Below are 17,520 nucleotides of genomic sequence, written 5' to 3'. Positions count from 1 at the left end.
TGTAAAGTGCCTAATCGGGAGATGAGGTGCTGTTCCTCCAGTTTGCGTTGAGCTTCACTGGAACATTGCAGCAGGCCAAGGACGGACATGTGGGCATGAGAGCAGGGTGGTGTGTTGAAATGGCAAGCGACAGGGAGGTCTAGGTCAAGCTTGTGGACAGACCGAAGGTGTTCCGCAAAGCAGTCACCTAGTCTGCGTTTGGTCTCTCCAATGTAGAGGAGACCGCATTGGGAGCAGCGAATGCATTAGACTAAATTGAGGGAAGTGCAAGTGAAGTGCTGCTTCACTTGAAAGAAATGTTTGGGCCCTTGGACAGTGAGGAGGGGGGAAGTAAAGGGGCTGGTGTTGTACCTTTTGCGGTTGCATGGGAAGGTGCCGTGGGAGGGGGTTGAGATGTAGGTGATGGAGGATGGACCAGGGTGTCCTGGAGGGAACGGTCCCTAAGGAATATCGACAGGGGGGGTGAAAGGAAGATGTGTTTGGTGGTGGCATCATGCTGGAGTTGGCGGAAATGGTGGAGGATGATCCTTTGAATGCAGAGGCTGGTGGGGTGATAAGTGAGGACAAGGGGGACCCTATCATGGTTCTGGGAGGGAGAGGAAGGTGTGAGGGCGGATGTGCAGGAGATAGGCCAGACGCGGTTAAGGGCCCTGTCATGGGTGGAAAACCTCGGTTAAGGAAGAAGGAGGACATATCAGAAGAACTGTTTTGGAAAGTGGCATCATCACAACAGATGTGACGGAGGAGGAGGAACTGAGAGAATGGGATGGAGTCCTTACAGGAAGCAGGGTGTGAGGAGTTGTAGTCGAGGTAGCTATGGGAGTCGGTAGCCTTGTAATGGATATTGGTGGACAGTCTATCACCAGAAATTGAGACAGAGAGGTCAAGGAAGGGAAGGGAAGTGTCAGTAATGGACCATGTGAAAATGATGGAGGGGTGGAAATTGGAAGCAAAATTAATAAATTTTTCCAGGTCCAGACGAGAGCATGAAGCAGCACTGAAGCAGTCATCAATGTACCGGAGAAAGAGTTATGGGAGGGGGCTGGAGTAGGACTGGAACAAGGGATGTTCCACATACCCCATAAAGAGACAGGCATAACTGGGGCCCATGCGGGTACCCATAACCATACCTTTTATTTGGAGGAAGTGAGATGAGTTTAAGGAGAAATTGTTCAATGAGAGAACAAGTTCAGTCAGACGGAGGAGAGTAGTGGTGGATGGGGATTGTTCCGGCCTCTGTTCGAGGAAAAATCGGAAAGCCCTCAGACCATCCTGGTGGGTGATGGAGGTATAGAGGGATTGGACATCCATGGTGAAGAGGAGGCGGTTGGGGCCAGGGAACTGGAAATGGTTGATATGATGTAGGGCGTCAGAGGAATCGTGGATGTGAATGTGTATGTGTGAGAGAGAGAGTGTGTGTTTGTGAGAGAGAGAGAGAGTGAGTGTGTGTGTGAGAGAGAGAGTGTGTGTGTGTGAGTGTGTAAGAGAGAGTGTTTGTGTGAGAGTGTGTGTGTGCGTGTAAGAGAGTGTTTGTGTGTGTAAGAGAGTGTTTGTGTGGGGGAGAGTGTGTGTGAGAGAGAGAGGGGGTGTTTGAGAGACAGGGAGGCTGGGTGTGTGTGCGTGAGAGAGAAGGCGAATGTGTGAGAAAGAGAGGGTGTGTGTGTGTGAGAGAGAGGCTGAGTTTGTGTGTGAGAGAGAGGGAGGCTGGGAGTATGTGCATGAGAGAAAGAGAGAGGGTGAGTGTGTGTGTGTGTGTGTGCATGAGAGAGAGGGGGTGAATGGGCGTGAGAGAGAGGGTGATTGTGTGTTTGTGTGTGAGAAAGAGAGAGGGTCAGTGTGAGAGAGAGGATGTGTGTGAGAGAGAGAGAGGGTGAGTATGTGTGTATGAGAGAGAGATGGTGAGTGTGTATGTGTGAGAGAGACGGTGAGTGTGTGTGAGCGAGTGAGGGTGTGTGTGAGAGAGAGAAAGTGTGTTTGTGAGAGTGTGTGTATGAGGGAGAATGTGTGTGTGTGAGAGTGTGTGTGTGTGTGTATGTGTGAGAGAGAGAAAGTGTGTGTTTGTGTGTAAGAGAGAGTGTTTGTGTGAGGGAGAGTGCGCGTGAGAGATTAAGTGTGTGTTTGTGTGTAAGAGAGAGTGTTTGTGTGAGGGAGAGTGCATGTGAGAGAGAGAGAGGGGGTATGTGTGTGTGAGAGACAGGGAGGCTGGGTGTTTGTGCGTGAGAGAGGGTGAGTGTCCGTGTGTGTGTGTGAGAGAGAGAGGGTGAGTGGGTGTGAGAGAGAGGGTGAGTGTGTGTGAGAGAGAGAGGGTGAGTGCATGTGAGAGAGGGAGTATGTGGGAGAGAGAGGGTGAGTGTGTCTGTATGAGAGAGAAAGAGAGGGTGCGTGTGAGAGATAGAGACTGTGTGTGTGTGTGTAAGAAAGTGTGTGTATAAGAGAGTGTATGGGTGAGGGAGAGTGTGGGAGAGAGAGAGAGAGGGAGGCTGCATGTGTGTGCATGAGAGAGAGAAGGTGAGTGTCTGTGTGAGAGAGAGAGGGTGAGTGTGTGTGTGTGTGAGAGGGTGAGTGTGTGTGAGAGAGAGAGAGGGTGAGTGTGTGTGTCTATGTGAGAGAGGGTGTGTGTGCGTGTGAGAGAGAGGGTGTGTGTTTGAGTGAGCGAGGGTGTGTATGTTTGTGTGTATGTGTGAGAGAGAGAGAGAGAAAGAGAAGGGTTGGTGAGGGGTGGTGGGGGGAGATTGTGTCTGGCTCACTCCCAGCCTCAGAGTTCTCATTCACCCTCTCCCTACAGACCAAAAAGCACTCTCACAGTGGTGAGGATGAGTAATTGAGTACCCTGAGACTTTGAGTGAGCTGGACACACACACTTCTGAAGGGTGGCAAGGGGCCTTTCCCCCAAGTCTGTTCCAAGATCTCACATGGCCACACCTCACGCAGCCTCCCATCCTTCTGTAAAGATATTTCTCCCTTTTTGATCTGTAAATCCCATTGTTCCCACTTGTCTTTAGAAGTTACTTCTCCCAGAATATAAAAATCTTTCATGTCTTCATTATGGCCAGCACTTTTGGAAAAATGAACATAATAACTTTGCCTTATTTATCTTGTCAGTTGTAAACATTCTCCATGTCACTTTGAAAATCAAACACGCCTCTAGTTCTCTAAAAATGCAAATTTCACTCTGCTGAAACTTCATCCTAGCTTTACTTCTCTCCATTTCAAATGCCTGTTTTATACCTCACCTTTTTGATAATTGAGACCTTGCGGTCTAACTGTCACTAGTTTAATTAAATTAGCCACACACGCACAGAACCACACACATACACAAACATAAACCTGCTTTAAAATATCCCACAATAATATTAGGAAAAATATGATAAATTCTTGGCACCTCCATTCTTATGGAAAAATGAACCATCATAATCTTAAAAGATGGTTTCATTTTCTCAACCCATCTTACTTGCATTGCTTACTATACTTATCTATATGCACAAGACTATTACACTACCAGATACATGCATTAGCATAACAATACCATCAAATCCTTTGTATCAACAGAAGTCATATCAGTCCAATGTTCATGTTTCAAATGTCCAATTTCCTTTGAACTTTAAACTCTTGACAATGCATCCATAATTAAATTTCCTCATCCAGTCACATATATAATCTGTAAATTAAAGGGCTGCAGTAATAAACTTCATCTGAACTGTCTTGCACTTCAGCCTCGAAATTTGTCCAGAAATTTTAAAGTATTGTGGTCTGTATAAACAATTGTTTCTGAAGAATTGCTTGCATCATAAATCTCGAAATGCTGCAACGCTAACACCAGACCCAGAGTTTCTTTTTCAATGGTTTATAGTATATTTTCTGATGTACACTCAGCTTCCGTGAAAAATATCCTACAGGCTTTTCAATTCCTGTTTCAACTTCTTGTAACAACACAGCACCAATACCAAATCACTTACGTCAATTGCCAACTTGAACTGCTTGGCATAATTAGGTGCTGCCAAGCCTGGTGTAGTAGTCAACACAGTTTTCAAACTGTCAAATGCATTCTGACACTTCTGTGCCCATTGAAATGTCTTGTTCTTTTTTAGTAGTTCAGTCAATGGAGCAACCACTACTAAATTTTGGTACAAACTCCTGGTAAAATCCACTCATGCCCAGAAATCCCAAAACTTCCTGTTTTGTTGTAGGCACTGGGAAATTCACAATGGCTTTTACTTTCGTATCTCTTGTAGCCACCTGACCATGTCCAATGGCTTGGCCTAGATTTGTAATTTGTGCTTTTGCAAATTCACTCTTAGCCAAGTTCACCACCAAATTAGCTTCTTGCAGTCGATCAAACAGTTCTTTCAGATGTTGTAAATGCTCCTGTCACGTTTGACTGAAAACTACCAAGTCGTCAATATAAACAGCACAATTGCTCAGTCCTGAAATTACTTTGTTTGTCGGTCTTTGAAATGTTGCTGGTGCATTCGTCATACCAAATGGCATAAGGCATCAAGGGGTATAGGGAGAGAGCGGGAGCCAGGAGTTGAGATAGAGGATCAGCCATGATCATATTGAATGGCAGAGCAGGCTCAAAGGGCTGAATGACCTATGCCTGCTTCTATTTCTCCATGTTCCTATGTTCCTTTAAACATTACAAAAGCTGATATCTCTTTTGCTCTTTCCGATAATGATACTTGCCAATATCCTCGCAGAAAGTCAGTCTTTGTGATAAACTCTGATTGTCCCACTTTCTCAATACAATCATCCAACCATGGAATAGGATGTGAATCCACATTTGTCAAAGCATTTACTTTTTGATAATCCACACACAGTCTTTGCATTCCATCCGGTTTCGGTACCATCACAATAGGTGAACTGCCATTACTGCAAATAGACGCTATGATGTCACTCTGAAGCATGAATTCGATTCCTTTTTGCACTTGAGCTAATTTTCCTGAATTTAATCTATAAGGATGTTGCATTATTGGAAGTGAATTTCCCACATCTACGTCATGTGTAGCTAAATTTGTTTTCCCCAGCTTATTCCCACAAATAGCTTTGTGTGACTGCAATAGCTTTTCCAACTCACTTTGACACTTCTCTGGAAGGTAACTCAATATTACATTTTTAAGTAGCCCCTCATTTGCTTAGCTATCTTCTCAAACAAAATAAAGAATGCCTCTACATCCCTTTCCTCAAACTTCAGAAGAACCTGACAAATTTAAATATCTCCCCACTGGGTTTTGGGCTGGAAGTGATTGTTTCCACATCAGAACTTTCCTCAGCATCTGAAGTCTCTTCTTTTAGCTTCCAGCCTTTTAAGCTGATATCCTTTTTCCCTTTCCTTCTCTCTTTCCTCCATTGCTAATTTCTCCCTCAGAAGGTCAAGTTTTCTTATTTCCATTTCTCTTTGAAATGTTCTCTCTTTTCCTTTTTCCCTCTCGTTTGCCTCCAATTCAAGTTTTTCCACTTGCAACTGAAGTCACACTACCTCCCGCTGTAACTCACAAGTTTCAGGTATCTCTTCCAGTTTCAAATGCTGCACCATAACTTCAATTATGTCCGCTTCTTTGCCCCTGTGGTTAATCCTAACAGCAACTTATTCGCCAATCCTGTTAACTGTGCCTTGGTTACTTTTTGTAAACCAGTTAGGGTTACATCTTCTACTCCCAGAAACGTCTTAGCGATTGTTAAAGCCAGGTTTGCAGTCTAACCACTTTAAAATCCCTCAACACCAACTTCTGCGTTCAATGTTCTTCTCGTACTCATAGTCTTAAGATTCACCAAATCTAAGCCTATCAGGAATTTTTAAAATTCCCGACGAGCTCTCAATTTTGTTATGATATGGCTGGTGGTATTTGCCAGGCTGACCAAATCCACAAGGGAAACTTGGCCACGCTATCACTGAGATTTTGCAATTTGTATTTATTACGAGAAGCTGGTGCACCGAAGTCAGAAGTAATGAGTCCATTAACACCTTTAGAGATTTTAAAGATTAAATTAAAACTTTTATTAACAAAAGAAGAACAAACTTAAACATAAACAAGATTACAGTTACACAGTTATAACAGTTCCCAAAAATTTTGACTTAACCAGACTCCCCACTATACACACCCATTAAGGCAACAATCCAAATAGATTCCAAATTTATAAAGTCATCCAGCAATTTTACCACAAGCATCAACTTGACAATGGACTTTCAAAGGCTTTTAACACAACTTTGGTTACTGGAACAGCAAACTTCTGTAGGATGGCTAGGGGCTTTTTCCCAAGTCTATTTCACACAGTCACCTTTCAAGATCTCACACAGCCTCACCACACACAGCCTTCCATCCGTCATAAAATGTATTTCTCCCTTTTTGAGCTGTAAACCCCATTCTTGCCACTTGTCAATAAAAGTTACTTTACCCAGAATATAAAAAGCTTTCACGTTCTCATTATGGCCAGCACTTTTAGGAAAAATTCACATAATAACTTTGCATTATTTATCTTGCCAGTTGTAAACATTCTCCATGTCCCTTTGAAAATCAAACATTTCTCCGCTTATCTAAAAATGCAAATTTAATTCACATAGTCTCTGCTGAGACTTCACCCTAGCTTTACTTATCTCCACTTCAAATGTTTGTTTTATACCTCACTTCTTTGATAGTTTAAACCTTCCAGACTAGCCATGTCCCTAGTTTAATTAAATTAAACACACACATTGGCCAGGATTTTGCCCTCGTCGGGAGAGCTCAGCGGGGGAGAACAGGAGTGGTCAGGAAGCCAACAGCCGCCCACAATCGGGACCCAACCGCGATTTCACGCTGGGGGGCCAAATAAGGCCTGCCCAGCGTGAAACATGCGCTGCTGCCCTCAGTGCTGCTAGTGTGGGTGGGGGAGGAGGGCGAGCACGGGTGATTTTATGCTCATTTGGGTTGGGCACAGGCCCACCTGATGAGCAGAAAATTCTACTCATAGAACCATACACACACACAAACATAAACTTGCTTTAAAATATCCCACAATAATATTAGGAAAAACGCGATAATTTCTTGACACCTGGATGGCTGACAATGTGGTTTCGGGGCAAGGGCTGCACTGCGGTTGAGGCAAATTGGGGTGGGGGATGCAAGGGCTGCACTGCAGTTGAAGGTAGTGCACAAGCACATGCGAGGTGGCGGGGAGGGAAGCAGCCGTGCATTAGGGAAACCTTGTATAAAGTGACCATTCATCTACAGCTGAGGCAGTTTAGATGCAGCCACATTGACATGCTTGGAGTCGGGCCTCTGGCTTATCTGCGCACTCAAGCAACACAGATGCATGAAATTGCAACTTTTTACCCTTCCACCACAGACTGCAAACTAGTGAGCATTTTAGTGGACTGCAGAACAGTTGGACAACTGGGCACATTGTACAATCTCCTTGCTAAAGCTGGCCATGGAGCAATCACTGGTGGAGGTGCTCACAGCCCATTGCAATGACATCATCCCGGTTTGGACTAGTCTCCCCCTGATTCAAGCTAACAGCTCAGCCTTGCATTGTGGGTTAGGAGAATGTCTGCGCCTGGGCTGAGCTCAGTGGGTGAAGCTGTCGCCAATCAGTCGGGTGGAGTCAGGCGGAAGTGGATGGGGTTTCGGGCAGTCATGCAGCACTCTAAACTTTGGCCATCCAACTGGTGGCCAGCATTCTCCGGGATGCGTTAAGGGCCTTCAGACTTAACCAAGAGAGGTTCTTAGAACACCAAAGCTAACCCACACATCTTTCTCATTCATCCTGCAGGAGGAGTACATCAGGAACATGGAGACTGGTGACCTAGCTGTATGCTTTGTGGCATACAGAGAGCAGGAACGAAGGAGAGCAACGGAGGTGTCTGGCTGGTCAGAGGGAGGAGCAGCACCCTCAAGAAGAAGGAGCAGCTGGGACTCCTGCACATGCCGCTGAAGAGCCACAGCGAGCCATCACTGGTACCTAGCTAGACCCAGGTTCTGTAGACACCATCTTTCATTCCTGCAGCTGACCAAGAACCAGTGGCACCGAAGACTGGGCATGTCTAGGGGACAGGTCAGTCACACCTGCCAGCTGCTGCAGCATTTGGCACCATGGGGGACATGGAAGGCATCCACTGCCAGTGGCCATGAAAGTGGCCACAACACTCAATTTTTACACCAGTGGCTCCTTTCAGGGTTCTACAGGTGACCTCTGTGGGATATCGCAAGCCTCCACCCACAAATGCATCCATGGTCACGGATACCTTCTTCACGAAGGCACACAATTTTGTGCATTTTTCCCAGGGAACAGGAAAGGCAGGATGCAAGAGCGATGGTGCTTGCCCAGGTCTCAGGTTTCCCACAGGTGTGGGGTACCATCGACGGCATTCATGGTGGTGCTCAAACCTTCATCACAACAAGCGGTCAACTATGTCAACCGCAAGAACATCCATTTGCTGAATGTGCAGCTGGTGTGAGACCATCACAAATGCATCCTGCAGGTCGATGCACAGTTCCCAGGGAGTGTCCATGACTCCTACATTCTTAGTCGGTCTCAGATCTCTGACGTCTTCCAGGGTCCACAGAGGTTGCAGAGTTGGCTCCTTGGGGACAAGGGCTACTCACAGAAGACGTGGATGATGACACCTGTGTGGCAGCCTCATACTGCAGCAGAGAGAAGGTATAAAGAGGCTCATGCTGCAATTGGCAACTTGGTGGAGCAAACCATCGGGATGCTGAAAATGAGGTTCCGGTGCCTGGATCGGTCTGGTGGAGCCCTGCAATCTAGTCCACAGAGGGTGTCACGCATCATTGTCGCCTGCTGCGCCCTTTACAACCTGGCACTGCACCGGGGAGAGGAGCTGGCTGAGGAGAAGATGGAGGACGTCAACAGGGATGAGGGTGAGGAGGTCCTCGAAGGCAACGATAACGGCGATGAGGCCATTGCACTGGCCAGATGAGGCAGGCACACTCTGGAGGCCCTCATAGCTGCTGGATTTGTGGAGGATGATGACAACATGCAGTGAGGAGACACCATAGAACCTGACATTGCACCTGTGAACGTTTGCCTCCAGTCTGGCTTATGGCAGCGCACATACCCTCTGTGATAAGGATCCTGTCATGGAGACGGAGCAGAGGTCCTAACAGTCGCTCAATTCCAGGAGGATGATGGTGACATGCAGTGAGAACATTCCATAGATCTTCACATAGCCTCTGTGAATGTCTGACTCCTGTCTGGCCAAGGGCAGCTCACTTGCGCTCCGTGATCAGTGTCATAGCATGTAGATGCAGCAATGAAACTTTAAATGCACCAAATCCTTTGTCCGCCTTCAGCATCTGACCACTTCAGGGACACTGCATCACTGGCCACAGATGCTGAAGAGATGGGCCAGCCCCACCTTAAAGGTGCTGAGAGTACATAGCGAGAAAGACAGAAATCTGTGACGTGGCCCAAGACATTCTGGCAGTGATGACAAGCACCATTGAGGTGCAGGCATCAGTAATGTGTCCAGGGAGTGTGAAGCCAGACCATCACTTTGTTCTGAAGACTGCACAAAGCACAGGGAAGAGGCCCTGGACTGAGACACCTGCCTTTATCATGTGCAGAATGACATGAACACTGCTCATCAGAACAAGGAGCCATAGGCAGGGAGAAATTCTTGGGAGTTTATTTACAATGGTGAACATTATGTACAAGTGATTTACACCCATGCCCAGGCTGTGCAACTGCATCTTCTTAACTTTTCTAACCCTGCCACTACATCTTGATACTCCCCCGACATTCACAGTGGAGGTGGAGGCAGCCTGCTGACTGCGACGCGCTGTCTGTGATGAGCTTAGGTGGGCATCCTCTGGAGGGCCGAGACTTGAAGGGCCCTAGCCTGCTTTTGCGGTCATGCTGTGTGGCAGTGGCACCCTCCTCGGCCTGTGGAACTGGAGCTGCTGGGGTCATAGGAAGAGCAGGTTCAGGTGGACCGGACACTCCTGGAATCACCTGGGTGGATGGCCCTGGGGTGTGCACCTGCAGATCCTGCTCACCCAAGGGCCCCTGGCTGACTCCTAGAGGAAAAGGGGTAGCTGGAGTGAGATCAAGCTGCCCCACACCCCTTTCACGTACACACTATTGGAGGCCAACTATGGCGTCAGCGATGGAGTTCAGCCCGCACAGCAGTGCAGGAGCAACATCCCAGATCAAAGTCTCCATGGCAGCTGCCATCCTACCAGTGTTACCCTTGGTGCATTGGCATGCCGGCGCTATCACCCCAGTCTGAAGGCGGGCTGACTCCTTCATCGTGCTTTGCAATCTGATGAGTGCAGCGGACATCCCTTCCTGATGCTCCCGAGCTTGTTTTTGGAGCTCCAGAACTGTGACATGACCCAGTCCAGAGGCTCGTCATCTGACTCAAACTCAGCAGATTTCTGGCCTTCAGCAGTTCTCCAAGTGCTGGACACCTGGGAAGTCCCTGTCTCAACCTGCTGTGGATCAGAAAGTGTAATGTGCTCACCAGATTGTGATCCCGAGGCTACTCGAAAGCTAGGTCCCACTGAGGTGTGTTTCTCTGCGCTGGCGGAGGGTGTGGGTGAGCGCTGTGACGGGACTTCAATGAAGGTGCCTTCAGATTCCTCTTCAAAGGTTTCTTCAGGGCTTAATTGGAGGACCTAGGTGGTGGACTCTGTTGACTGTTTCCCAGATGTGCCTGCAGAAGCAAGGAAAATGCATGACAGTGGCCTCTGAAACAGGACACATCACTCACAGCATGGTTGTCTGATGGATGTTGCACTACTGGATCCTCACTTGGTATACCAATACCAACCCACTGTCAGCACAGGATTGGTCCAGATCCTCACCAGCCACCTGGATGGTTTTATTTTCAAAGTCTGTGAGGACCTGGATTTCAGGCATTCCTCCACCAGTCTGCAACCTCTCCCCATTGTTGTGTGCCAGCTTGTCCTGCATGAAGACAGATTGAAAGAGTGTAAGCAGGATGCCTGCCAGACCAGTTGATAAGTATCCCTGGCCTGTGTGGGTGGTGAGCGGTTCCATGGATGGGATGGGGACAATGAAGGTGTGTGTGAGAGAGTGAATGGTGATGTCCCTTGAATCGACAGTGAACGCCCTGTAGATGTATGATGGGTTTGTAAGTGGGTGAGTTGAGAGTGATGAGAAGAGTGACTTACCCTGGTGGAACAGAGGAGATCATTCATCCTCTTTCTGCACTGTCCTCTTTTGCAGGGCAGTGGCGCTGACCACCATTGCCACCGTCTCCCATGCTGGACTGGTGATGTTGATGCCCCTCCTGCAGCCAGAGCAGGGGCAGAGAATATCATGCCAGCATCCACTGCGTCCAAAAGGCGCTTGAGGGACAAGTTATTAAGCTAGGGGCTGCAGTCTTCTTGCCTTTCGGGCCATGCCTTCTTTGCACCTGTGTTTGTCTGGAAGCACTGAGAGCTGTTCTCGTGGCTGCACTTTAAATATGGCGTCCAGTGTAATAAAGCGGCAAGGTGACAGCGTGGTGGGAAAATGACAGCCTGCCCACCATCGAAACAGCGTGTTTCCAGGAATGTATTACTAATGAAGCTGAATTGGGATGATACAGTGTGAAAAGCTGCCATTGCGGTTGGCGGGTAAAACTTCCTTTTTCACGGCCGCTACTGCACTTAGTGCAAATCTAGGATGATTCTGCCCATGGTGTCAATCCATTACCTCTGACTAGCCTAATTTTAAATTGCTGAAAATGACTTCTAAAAATATACATAACCATTTGTTAATTATATACTATAGTAGGCTGTTTCTTAGTAAGGTTAAAAAAAATACATTAAGAAGCTTTTAAAGAATTCTTATTAGTGTCCTTATGGCCAAAAGAGCAGCTTAATTGTTGGAGCCTCCTCAGAAGCCTGTAAACCAGCTCAATTAGTGGAAACTCGCAGTGGTGACTAATTAATCCTGGGTGTGTGGCCAGTTTTGTAAGCCCTGCCTGTTTCTAATGCAATGTTTTTAAACTAGCACCAAATATCGCAGAAGCTCAAATAGCTCTGCACATAATTTGTGTTTAAAATTACATAATCCTCTGTATCGGTTATGCTGATTTCAGGTGAATTAGGCTAAAAAGAACAGCACAACCAAGCAGAAACCCTTGGCTTACTTTCCTGATAATTTATTTTTGTTTTCTTGTACTCCATAGATAATTTCTGCCTACATTGATTCTTTCCGTTGTTATCATTTTGTTGGCTTTAAAGAGAAGAGTGCAAAAATGGAAAGGTTGGCTCTACAGAAGTGTCTTGTTCTTAACAAGGATCAGAATGGATTACAAATGATTGGTAATTTAGTATGTGCACTTTCAGAAATGAAGCTCTGCACTGGACGCCTTGCTGAATCTATTGAGTATGGTACGTACTGTTACTGTTAACATCGATGCAAATAATACAAAAAACTAGCATTTCATTGTTTGTGTAGACTATCTGTATAGACTATCTAATATGTTCTTTTGGATTTTAAGGACGCCTGGCTCATAAAATTGCTGGACTAATAAATAAACCCAATATTGACGTTTTGATAATTCCTTTTCTGACCAAGGCTTTGCTACTTACTGGCAGGTAAGTTAATTGATAAGTTAGTATTTTTTATTCTCAAAGAGATGTTGAATAATCAAATTTAAAATAGATTAACACTTTTGTTGCAAGTCAGAAATGTCATCAAAGAAATGTAATAATGTAACCATTGCACAATTCGCATTTGAAGCCTACTATTTTCACAAGTAATTCTCATTCACCCCAAGAGCGTAAGTAGTTAGGAAAGAGGAAGAGAATGCTGCTTTTTTATGACATGGAGATCTATGTGTAAGACCCATACAAACTACTTTCAGCTCCCTGCTGGTAGAAGTAGTTGTAGTAGTTATTATTATGTGTTGCTCATACATAATGTACATAATTCTGTGGTCTGAATCCTCTACCTGGAAATGTGGTAGCGAGCAAATTGCAACATCCCAACAAAAACTGGCATGATTCTGGAGTAGTTTCTAGGTTCAATCTAATTATCATATTTATTGAAAACTTTCAGCGTTTGGAATACCGCTTATTGGAAGCTCACTTTTTTAGGGCCAGGAAGTAGTGTGCTGCTGCTCCAATGTAACTAGGTCACCAGCTCCAAAACTGGGTTGACAACATAATCAACATTTTTCTACTGCCTCTGGGATCTGCAACGTGTCAGGCAGCACCAAGTTTCACTAATAAGATGTGGCAAGTGTTTCTGATGAAGCTAGTCTGGGGAAAGAAACAGTTTCAGAACAATGCAGGTACCCAGGAGATTTGTACAATAGCATTGAATGTAGTTGCTTACTGTATGCACTTGGCATAAGTCATTTGAGCTGCATGTTGACAGCTGAATTTTACTGTGTCTCATCATAACCACAGTTAGTTATTTTACGTTCCCCTTAAAGAAGAATACAGCTCATGACAAAGAGAAAAAACTGTGACAGGTGGCAAAAGTCCAAATCTCTATCTTTTTATCTTATATGAAGAAAGGCTCCCCAAGTTTTGGGGAAGAGGTCACAGATGGTATCAGGGACAGGAGGACAGGTGCAGGGTTTGTGATGATATTCTGCTTCTGTTCCTTCTTCTTGGTCAGTAGTTATTTGTCAGCAAACCATATTATGAAACGTCCCTGTCACTCCTACTGAAAGCAACATATGAACTTTGCTCCCCATTAACCTCTCTTCCTCTCCTCTTCTAGATGTGCCCCAGGAAGGAAAAACAAAGCCCAAGATACTTAGCCCAGCCAGCATCTTGCATCATGGACTATCACTCACCTTGCCTCTCCCAAGTTCCAGGTCAAAGATATCCACCCCATGAGGAGTGAGCCAGAAGGAAGTATACTAGGTCACATATTGTATTGGTGAGATGGAGCAGCTGGTGATGGAATGATGTTGCAGATTAGATAGATAGGATGCACTTCCTCTGAGATCCAAATCTCAAAGTCCTAGTTTTAAAATAAGGACGTTTGCATGAAGCAAAAGTTTGGATACCAGGGACCATTTTAGACAGCTGGCTGTAGGCTGTGGTCAGTTGGAGGAGTCAATTACCCATGCTGGAGGGTTACATAGCTCTGTAGATCATCCTGTTGGAGGTGCCAGCTCCAGGGTCATTTGCAGCAGAAAATCTCACAGCAGGGGCCCTAAGGGCAATCTGTGTTTTACACATAAATTTTCATATTGTCGTCATGGATGGCTGAGGTGCTAGATCCAAGAAGGCTGTCTCTTTCAGCCTTCAAACATAATTACACAGACGTACCTCAAAGGGATTCAATAATCTTATTGGTATCATACGATCTGTTTTCCCATAGTTCAGTGGTTTTGCAGAGACAATGCCAACTGCTGGTGGCATGACAGAAATGGGATCCATGATACCATTCTCCTAGGATGGCAGCACATACAGGTTCATCAGCAACTCTTTTCCAACCCTGCACATATGATCAAAAGGATGCAAGGTCTGATGGCTAATGCAGTCCGTAAGAAATGCAGCTTGGAGCAGGATTATCTTGAAACTTTGTTATCAGACTATGCAAACTACCCTTATTCTAAGATACTCCTGTAACAACAGGGTAGCCAGCCACCTCATGCATTCCTGACACACACACACACACATACACGCACCCACACTCTGCAGGGGTTTTCATTAAAATAATGTTCACATTAAAGTTACATGTAGATCATTCTTGGCAAGAATAATCCACATAAATTCAGAAGCCATTAAAATTAACATTCCACTGGGCTGTGACTTTTGTGGTAAACTGCTACACAGATTTGTAACCAGTAAATGCAAAAGCAAACAGCAGCAAAGGCACACCAAGGGTGGAATTTTATGGCAATGGGATTTTATGGTCATGCCGAAGTCAATGGAGTTTAGAATGGCTCGCTACATTTCACGACCCGGTTCCCACTGCAACTGGGCTGTAAAATTCTGGCCTAAGGTTTTACAGCAAAGGAAGCTAGAAAAAGAGTTTCATCTGCTGCACTAAGTTGCAATGCAAGCTGGGTCAGACTCAAGAGACAGATTGTTCTGTTATATTCTGCTGAAGTTTGGGTGGACCTGAGGCAGCTGAGAGTGGAAAGCCTTTCTGCAAGCTTTCTGCTGGTTCATGGCACTTCCAGGTATCCCACTTGGAGCCTGACATTGAAATCAATATTTAACTTGGCCTGTGCCTGGAAAATTCATTGTGATTACACACATTTAATTTGCTAGTTTTACTCTCAGTTACTCTATCTTGCAGGACAACCTGACTCAATGCATGCCACAGGCAGGGAACTGGAAGAGTCTTCTTCATCTTTGACTACCTCGCCTTTTTGAGGAGAAAGTCGTAATGCATGTGGGGAAGCACTCACGTCTTGCTACAGGAGATGGATAAATTGGCAATATCTAGTTGGCATCAGGTTACTGACTGGGCATTACCCTGTCATCCTGGCATCCCTGTGCAGCACCCTACCAACTCCACCATCCACCCCCTTAATCCCAAGAGGTGATACTCACTCATGCTTAACTTCTAGCTTCCTTTTTTGCATCACAGCGATAGGCAACATAGGAGGAGGAAGATGATTATAATGGTGAAGAAGACGATGACTACCAAGCCACCCAAGATTCACAGGACCACAGCACAAGCTAAATCTCCAGCCCACTCATCATAGCACAACAGTGGGACATCAAAGGCAACATCAAACTGCCAAAGAGCAAGCTGTCATCAGACAAGAGCCACCTCATTCCTATGAGCCTTTTTTTAGAGAAGTCAGCCACCCCCTGGGATTCTATACCTCAGAATCACCTAAAAGAAGCACAAGAATAGGTGTCTATGAGCAATGCCAGAGCTGTTTCTGAGAAGCCCTGACTGCGGGTAGGGATTGGAAGTCCAAAAATCTGTGAGAAATAGACAGAGGTGAAAGTATCTGTAGGCAAAATGGCAAAAACTACTTTAAAAATCACTTACTATTGTAGAAATCTGTTTTCAGCACCTTATGAAACTCAGTATAATTTAGCCTGAGCGGTCCAAATCCAAGAAAATTGAAGCTACTTTGTCACTAGCTGTGATTTGGAAATACAAATAGCAGGTGCATTGTGGGACACCCGGAGATGCAGCCCGGAGAGAGAAATCTTTTCAAGGCAGGAATGGCTTCCACCAGAACTTGCTCACAAAAAAGTTTCTTGCACAATTCCCAATGGATAAATGTGCCACAAACAGGAAGGGAATAAGCCCCCTTTGAGTTTAGGGTTCACATTGTATCACAATACTTTCATTTTACTACCTCATGATGGAAGGTTTCTTCTGTAAACTTTAGGATGCAAATTTTCTCTCCATTTTCAGCACGTTGTGCATAAATTGCAAAGGAAATTTTTCAGGCATGAAAATCAGACAGAAACTATTTCCGCCAGATTTCTATCTTTAATACAATGTCCCCAAGTTCCCTCATGCTTTCTTAAGTGCCTTCAATCCACTCACTGAGTCCCAGCCTGCCTCATTTGTATATGTAAAAATGAGGGCCAATGGTGCTGTAGCTTTGGGTTTCCTGTTTTTTTCCATTCCTAATGCACCCTGGTTAACTTAGACTGAAATTTATAATGTGCAGCAGCTATCAGAATCAGCTGGTGCAGGATGAGGTGTCTCTGACACAGGAGAGCTTGTCTCATCATTTCTGCAGCTGAGAAAAAAACTTTTTCATAATGTTTCTGCCATTTTATTTTGACTTGCTTCTCACCGGGTCAGTTTGCAGGCAGAATTTTAGCCTCCCACCCCTTCCTCAAGGTCCAGGGTTCAAGTAATATCATACATATTGCTTTGTGTGCTCCCACAGATCACCCCTTTGAAGAGCCTTCCAGTTCATCAATGTGCTAGTTTTGTGTGATACAATGAAGAGGATTCCTGTGCCAACAGCTGATAGGCTGGAAGTTACTAGAATACTGTGAAAATCAGCTATTCTTGGCCTGTTCAAGGGAGGAGATCAGGCCAGCAGATAGACTCTAGGTAAAAAAGCCTAATCTTGCTCCAGGACACTGCTACAAGAGGCTTAAATGACAGAAGAGGAGTGCAAGAATGAGGCAGATGCCTCTATAAGATGGACCATTGAGGAGGCAGTCAGGCTCTTACTGGCTGAATAGATCAGTAAGATCAATGCAGTTTGCCCTAGATGATCTGCCTATCACAAAGCATTGTAGTTTTCTGTATCCTTATAATTTTGGCATTCAAGAGCTGGACTTTGTCATTGCTGGGGAGAGTCCTTGGCTCCATTGGATCCAGAACTGCATGTGGGAGATCAGCACAATGACCAGAGCTCAAACCAATCCTCAGTGACTGCTTCAAGGACATCAGAGCATTTTCCATCACTGAAATCTTCCCATCTGAGTAACATAAGCTGCCTTTAATGCCACTATCTTACTTCCTTCACCCTCTTTTCCAGTGAAAAGGCATCCCTCAACCTGTTATTCATTGTATAACATGACAACATATTATTCATGATATGTATGAACTATTCGTTCACCTATACCCATGTTTCCACCCCCCAAGTATAACCTAAGGACCAAGGTC

The 17,520-nt window shown here is 45.4% G+C and overlaps 1 protein-coding gene across 1 annotated transcript in view; it reads left to right on the top strand.

Annotated features, from left to right (window-relative positions):
- Positions 1–17,520, top strand: part of LOC144686209 (adenylate cyclase type 10-like) — a 113,805-nt gene that overhangs the window by 45,810 nt on the left and 50,475 nt on the right. Inside the window, exon 7 of the mRNA XM_078551303.1 lies at positions 12,137–12,341. Coding sequence (XP_078407429.1) covers positions 12,137–12,341 — 205 coding nt within the window. The remainder of the gene's footprint in view (positions 1–12,136; positions 12,342–17,520) is intronic.

This window comes from Cetorhinus maximus, chromosome 11, assembly GCF_964194155.1.
Source record: "Cetorhinus maximus chromosome 11, sCetMax3.hap1.1, whole genome shotgun sequence".
In the NCBI taxonomy this organism is placed as follows: domain Eukaryota; kingdom Metazoa; phylum Chordata; class Chondrichthyes; order Lamniformes; family Cetorhinidae; genus Cetorhinus; species Cetorhinus maximus.
The sequence above is the reverse complement of the archived record's forward strand: the minus strand, read 5'-3'. Positions and strand labels throughout refer to the sequence as shown.